The following is a 6429-nucleotide window of genomic DNA, read 5'->3' on the forward strand; positions in this document are numbered from 1 at the left end:
GAAGTACGACCGTTGAAGGTGATATCCACCTTGTCGTTGTGCTTCGTCGGGTTCGACAGGGACCTTACGGTGGACCAGAGCTTGCTCACACCAGAGGTGAAGTTACAGGACTTCAGATGCTCTACCCATTTGGTCCGCTTGTGTTGGGTGACCAGTTGCCGGATCTCCGAATTGAGATCCTTTATGCGAGGATCCCCGGGATCGGCCTGGCGTAGGCGGTCACGCTCGTTTGCCATAACGGCTGCTTCGGCTGGGAAATTGGGACGTAATTCCCGGATCCGTCCAGCAGGTATGAAGCGAGCCGCGGCGGCTGTAATCGCCTTGCGGAATGCGCGTTCGCCTGCGCGCACATCGGTGGGAGTGGGTAGGGCTGCGAAGATGTTCTCAGTAAATTCCGCGAATCTGGTCCAATCAGCTTTGTTGAAGTTGATGTATGACCGGTGATCCGCGGAAACAAAGTCGGCAGGTCTCTCGATCGAGATGATAATGGGCAAGTGGTCTGATGCAAGCGATAGCATAGGTCGCCAGGTTATGCTATTTATCAGTCCACTGCGGTGGATTGTCCTGATAAAAAATAATTATTTTCTTTTGCAAACTGGGTCTTTTTTAAGGTATTTTTTCCTTCAGCTGATCTAAAAGGTTACATTAATATTCAGAAGTTATTGTTTTACCAGTTTGCAAGTAATCCACAAAGAAAACTCCTTTGGCATCCCAAAAAAACTGATGTTAAAACCGTGTTGATATGGTGTACAAAAACCAACCAATACTGGACTCCTCAACATCCTAAACAGAGTTGAACCTGCAGCTGGCATGGCCGAGACGAATGACTACACGGCACCCGTACTTAATTTTACTATGAGATACAAAGTTATCTTCCCGTCTAAGGGAGAGTGGAACTCTGGCCCAATTTGGCTTCATGATGACTCGCAAAAATAATATACAGATGGATCCAAAATAAAGTGGAGAAAAATTGTTGATGAAGCTATGGTCCACCACGGATTGAGAAGCTAAGAAGAAGAAGAAGAAGGATCCAAAACGCCCCAGGGTGTGGGAGCTGGAATAGTGGGGCCTAGAGCACACAAATCTTTAACATTGAGTACAGATACCACAATTTTCCATGGGGAGCTTTTCGGCATAATGAAAACCATGGAAATCATATCCAAAAAAGGGTTGGAAAAAGTGAAAATTAAAACACTTTCGGACAGTCAATCAGTCCGCAAAGCTTTAAATAGCTTTACATTCAATTCAAAAGTGGGTATAGAGTTTAGCAATGCACTCAACAAACGGGCGACTCTTAACCAGGTTTCCTTGGTTTGGTTGCCAAGACACGAGAGACTCGAAGGAAACGAGAAGGCAGATTTTTAAGGCAAAAAAGGGGCGGAAGGGAATTTATTGGACCTACAACCTAAGACAGAAAACCAAACAATAGACCCACATAAAAACCAAGGAATACTGGAACGGCACAAACGGCCTTAATCACTCCAAAAAGTTTCTGAACTTTAATGCCAACAGAGCAAAATCTGATCGAACCCTAGACAAAAAGGGCCTCAGATTACTTACAGTACTTACAGGCCATTTTGCCTGCAACAATCATTTCAATACAATAAGATTATCTATCACTAGCTTATGCAGGTTCTGCTGTGATGAAGAGTTTACTTAATCACCAATTGTGAAGCATTAGGTCACAGGAAACACAAAATTCTGAGCATGTACCTACTTAAAGCTGTTTTGATCCCCCGCAATACTAAATAATTAAAATTAAGCACTTAAGTGCGCGCAATAGATCAATTTGGTCGCAGTGCATAAAGGCCTTAGCCAAACCCGTACAACCATTACCATCACCTTCTGGGTCGATTTCTGGACAAGAACTCGTTTCGGAGCCGAAGAACCAGGTTCACACCACTCTTTAGCCTCTCGTTTTGAGTTAGGGCCATAGGTGATAGGCCCAAGACTCTTCCATAGTGATGAATCGACGCAAAAAATTCGCTCTCGCCTCTGCGAGAAATCCATCCTTGTAGCGTTAGATTTCACTAATTCTTTCGACAGACATACAACGATTCTAATTGACATGGAAAAATCAACTCACCTACAAGGACTAAAGGTCAACATCAGTGCGGTCGTCAGGTGCCAGTAATATTTCTAGATCCAAGCAGAGGAAGATTAAGCAAAGTGTGTCACAGGAAAGTGTCTTTTAGAATTAATGTTGAACTAAAATGAGGTTTGCATTTTGACCTTTTGCAGCTTTTTCTTCCATCTACTAGTCACAATACCTCATCCTAGTTGCCACCGTAAACCTAAAATAAAGCTGGGTTGGACTGAGCATATGTGCCTTTATTTTGCTCGTACCCAATGCCATGGCGTCACATGCTGTTTCGACACGTTGGGTCCAGAGTTAAAGGGGTGTTAAGTGAGTGGGTTTGAGTAGACATGTGAATGGGAGGTTAGTATCGTGCGATGTGTCTCCACATGCCGGACATATATTGAGTACGTCGGAATCGATTCTGGATAAGTAGGAGATTAACCAGCTACAGCATCCAGAACGTAATTGTGCCAAGGTTACGCGGGACTCTCGGGAAAGCTGGAGCTCTTCTTCTGCAATGGGTTACGGTTGGGCTCCGATAACGGCATTCGGGGGTCGGGAGCTTAAGAAGGTTGTTAGTGTCTCCCGATGAATATCATTTAGCAACAGTCTGCATACTGTCCGGTCCAGTAATTGTAGGTTCTGTATCCATAGACAGAAAATAATCTCCACGATATATGATTATCGGCCCCTTAAACCAGGGCGCCGTTACCACGACGATACTGGGCACCTATAAAACTCTCTTGGAAACTTATTTTCCGGGTATCAGCTGGGATTCACTTCATGGTATCTAAAGGATTACTGACTGTAGGGGAGAAAACTGGGCTTTGTAATGTGGTAGAAGTGTCAAAGGTCGCCACCTCTCTTATGGTGCTTGGTAGTTGACTCCCTATTACCAACAATACCACATTCGTTCACATTCAAGCTTAGCGGATAATATTTGTAGACTACCATCCGGAAAATCTCCCAGGAAAGATAGTGCAAAAACACAGAGACCCTGATAACATTTTGAGTCCCTTGACAAACTGTCCACAGTGACTGAACGAAATGGTTGACGGTCACACCCATACATGCATACATCTATTTAAGGAATAAAATTTTTTTTAACAATTTGAATTGTTTTAATTTACTCTCAAATTTTACTTTAACTCATTGCGTGTACAAATACCACCTAACTACGGATAATAAGTCTGTTTCCACCTTTTTTCCCTCTTGGAGCGATCTGGACGAATTGCGCGTGGTATATACTCCTTTTGATGTTGATCCAATTTACGCGCCCAAGGATTAATATCTAACTCAAAGAAGCGCCGTTTAGGTTCCATTGGTCTAGTTTTGTTATCAATCTTATAGATCTTTTCCCAAAGGTAAATTTCAGGAAGGGCTAAATGGCGGGGTCGATTTGACATCAAGTTCTTATATGTACGTTCCAGAAATTCACGTTGCTCGGCATTTTTATAATCAGCAATGTACTTTACATCTGTTCCCAAATAGGGGTGTAGCTCCTCGCTTGAACGTTGCACCGTTGGCACATTCACATAAAACCGTACGAGGTGTCGTAAGACATCCTTGTTTAAATCAACAACTTTGCCAGCATCACTTATTTCACTAAAAAGTTGCAGTTCAGGTGTCCCGCGACAAAAATTAACCCGCGGATTATCATCGACATAATGCGAATGCACAAGCAATGTGTTCAACTGGTATTCGTAAAAGGACCAATCACGTCCATTCGTCACTACCGTTTGCGTATTCATCGGATAAGTGAGCTCATTAAACGTATTGAAGCCATTGTAGCTAGATTGAGCTAGTAACCAAGAATAGCTGCTCAGAATAGCGTGAGCATGTAAAGCTTCTTTGCAGTCCTCATCACTGTACGTATCAGGCCATGCATGCTGAAAAGCTCGTGACTGATATGAAATATTGCCAAAAAGATGTGTACAGCCCGGCCAGAATCCTTGAAAATATTATATCAAAACACATTTTTTTTTCAAATTCGAAAGTCCATAGCAGTACCTGGTATATTTGTCAAATGCTGATGGCCACATACGTATCCGAGAGTGCGCGGGTCATAGTTATATCGGGGTATCGTTTTCGCTAAGTCGGCATTTACTGATTCCGCCTCGGTTTTCCATGGAGATAGTTGATTTCGATGACGCATTACGAGGTAAGGGCTGCCTGAATACTGCATAAATCGGTCATAAGGATCTCCCGCCATTTCTTTTTGCCATTTGCGTCCTTCCTTGCTTTTCACGACGTTTTTTGGTGGGTTGATTCCACCGACGGACCAAGAGGCTTCATGCCTTGGACTGTAATCTATTTCTGATTCTTGAAGATGAACAAAATCGCCAGATAATACGTTGATAAGAGTTCTGTTGACTTGTTCAACAACAATCCGGGAAAAGATAGTTGCCCGCTCTTTAGGCTCGATGTTGGATGTATCAGCGTATTCATGGCTTTAATAAAGATGTGTAAATAAATCACAGCAAGCATTATATAAAAAAAACTTACCTAAAATAATCGTAGGCATGCTCAAGCGCGTCTTGCAGATCAGATTTTACTGACTCCACAAAAGCATCCTGTTTTTCACTCCCTGTTTCTGGACTTCCTTCTGCTGGATTGGCAGAGACTTCAATATCTTCATAAATAGTGCGAGTATAATGTTGGATGGCAGGCAGGCAATTATACGGCACTTTCGAGTCGCTCAAATTAACTACTTTGAATCCGTAATATCGTGGCATGTTAATTTTTATCATTTTTTCTTCTACTGTGGGCACTCTACGAATTTCCTCATGCCAGCTTTGAGCTTCACGTTTCTTCTGCGCCTTAAAAGATAACTCATGTATTTCTGGATAAATTGGCTCATCTGTGTACTCAGCATCAGAGCGTGAAGAATTCGCCAAGGCCGCAGGAGCCGCTGCAGCCGGTGATCTCGATGCCGAGCGATGCCATGTAGAAAGAACTTGCAGCTTCTTACATATTTGCTTGTCTATGCCTAATCTCAACATCTTCACTTAAAAATTCAGCCCTTTATTAATTTTTTTAAAATAAAGCCAATTTCGTACGGGCCAAATCTCTAAACTGATTTGAGAGGTTATGAAACAACAGCTGATTACTTGTCAGTATAAATAGTGCTCCCAGACACTGATGTTTCGTTCCCTTATAGGGTGTTTACATAAGCTGACAATCACGCGATGATACAAACAGCCTTTGAATAATATTGGAGCCATTTAACTTGTTCTTCGAGCAACTTTAGTCATTTTGCTTTCTGTATTATACATTGCGAATTAATAACAGGTGATGCATCTCCAAATAAGTAAACATATATATATAATATTGTGAATTCCATCCAGCCAAAATCAGCATGCCACTTTGAAAGCAAAATTCTAACGGTTGCTTTATTTACTATCGACTATAATTAATATTCGTATATAATAAATTGAATAAAATCAATATTACAAAGTTTGTGGCATGCTAAGGGCATCATTTCACCAGCTTGCAAACCAGAATGTGTATAGATAAATTTTGATATTAGAAATTGAGAGCTATTAAAGGAGAGCTGTTCGAAATCCTATTTTATGAAACCGCTTCTGTAACTACTTATGGGATATATTCAGCTCGTTGATTAAATCTGAATTTAAATTATGAATTATAAAATTATTATGAATTATAAAATTTAAATTAAGTTAATTTAAATTCTGGTCTAATTAAATTTTAAATATAAATGAGAAGTATTTACAATAATTAAAGTGTTGTCTGAAAATAGCATTTCGCATGGTTCTCTTTCATTAAAAAAAATAGTTACTTGTCAATGTTAAAATTTCTCTATACAAATTTTGCTTATCCTGTTTGCTTCTTTCAAAATAGTCGTTGATTTGGTTTCACATATTCCTTGTCAGCATACCATTTCGATTAGTGCTTTCAGAAACACATCTTCTCTATTATTTGGATCGAATTGATGTGACGTCATTATAATGGACAATTTGACAATGTTCTCTCATTGTAAACATTTTCTCAAGAGTATGAATATAAAAAGCACTCATATTCTTCATTGCCATTCATTATAACAAGAGGGCAACAACGAAAATAATATAAACTGTTGTTTTTTTTTTTTCATAAACACTGGCATATACACAAAGAAACTAGTTCTAATCTAGAAATTTGGAGATTTTATCATGTCATACAAATTAGTTATAAAGTTATTAAAAAATCTCTTAGCTAAAATTATACAGAATACGAATTCGCCCCAAACGAAACGCCGTGGCACTTTTTGTCAGATTTTGTCTAGATTGGCAATTTACCGACAGCTTATCATTTTGTAAGCTTTATCGAAAAGTAACTGACAGATTTTTACA

General features: G+C 40.2%; 1 protein-coding gene across 1 annotated transcript; it reads right to left on the reverse strand.

The window, feature by feature from the left end:
• Positions 1-3128: 3128 nt before the first annotated feature.
• LOC129238969 (39S ribosomal protein S30, mitochondrial) lies at positions 3129-5160 on the reverse strand. The gene is made up of 3 exons (XM_054874218.1): positions 4586-5160; positions 4091-4530; positions 3129-4031 (listed from the first exon to the last, which is right to left on the reverse strand). The coding sequence occupies exons 1-3, from the start codon at positions 5080-5082 to the stop codon at positions 3256-3258; spliced, it is 1713 nt and encodes a 570-aa protein (XP_054730193.1). The 5' UTR covers positions 5083-5160; the 3' UTR covers positions 3129-3255.
• Positions 5161-6429: the final 1269 nt, after the last annotated feature.

Source organism: Anastrepha obliqua, chromosome 2, assembly GCF_027943255.1.
Source record: "Anastrepha obliqua isolate idAnaObli1 chromosome 2, idAnaObli1_1.0, whole genome shotgun sequence".
Classification (NCBI taxonomy): domain Eukaryota; kingdom Metazoa; phylum Arthropoda; class Insecta; order Diptera; family Tephritidae; genus Anastrepha; species Anastrepha obliqua.

Coding starts and splice junctions, on each gene's coding strand:
- LOC129238969 (XM_054874218.1), bottom strand. CDS start 5,082: ATGTTGAGATTAGGCATAGACAAGCAAATATGTAAGAAGCTGCAAGTT. Junction 4,531..4,585: donor CATGCCTACGATTATTTTAG/GTAAGTTTTTTT, acceptor TCTTTATTAAAG/CCATGAATACGCTGATACAT. Junction 4,032..4,090: donor GCATTTGACAAATATACCAG/GTACTGCTATGG, acceptor AATATTTTCAAG/GATTCTGGCCGGGCTGTACA.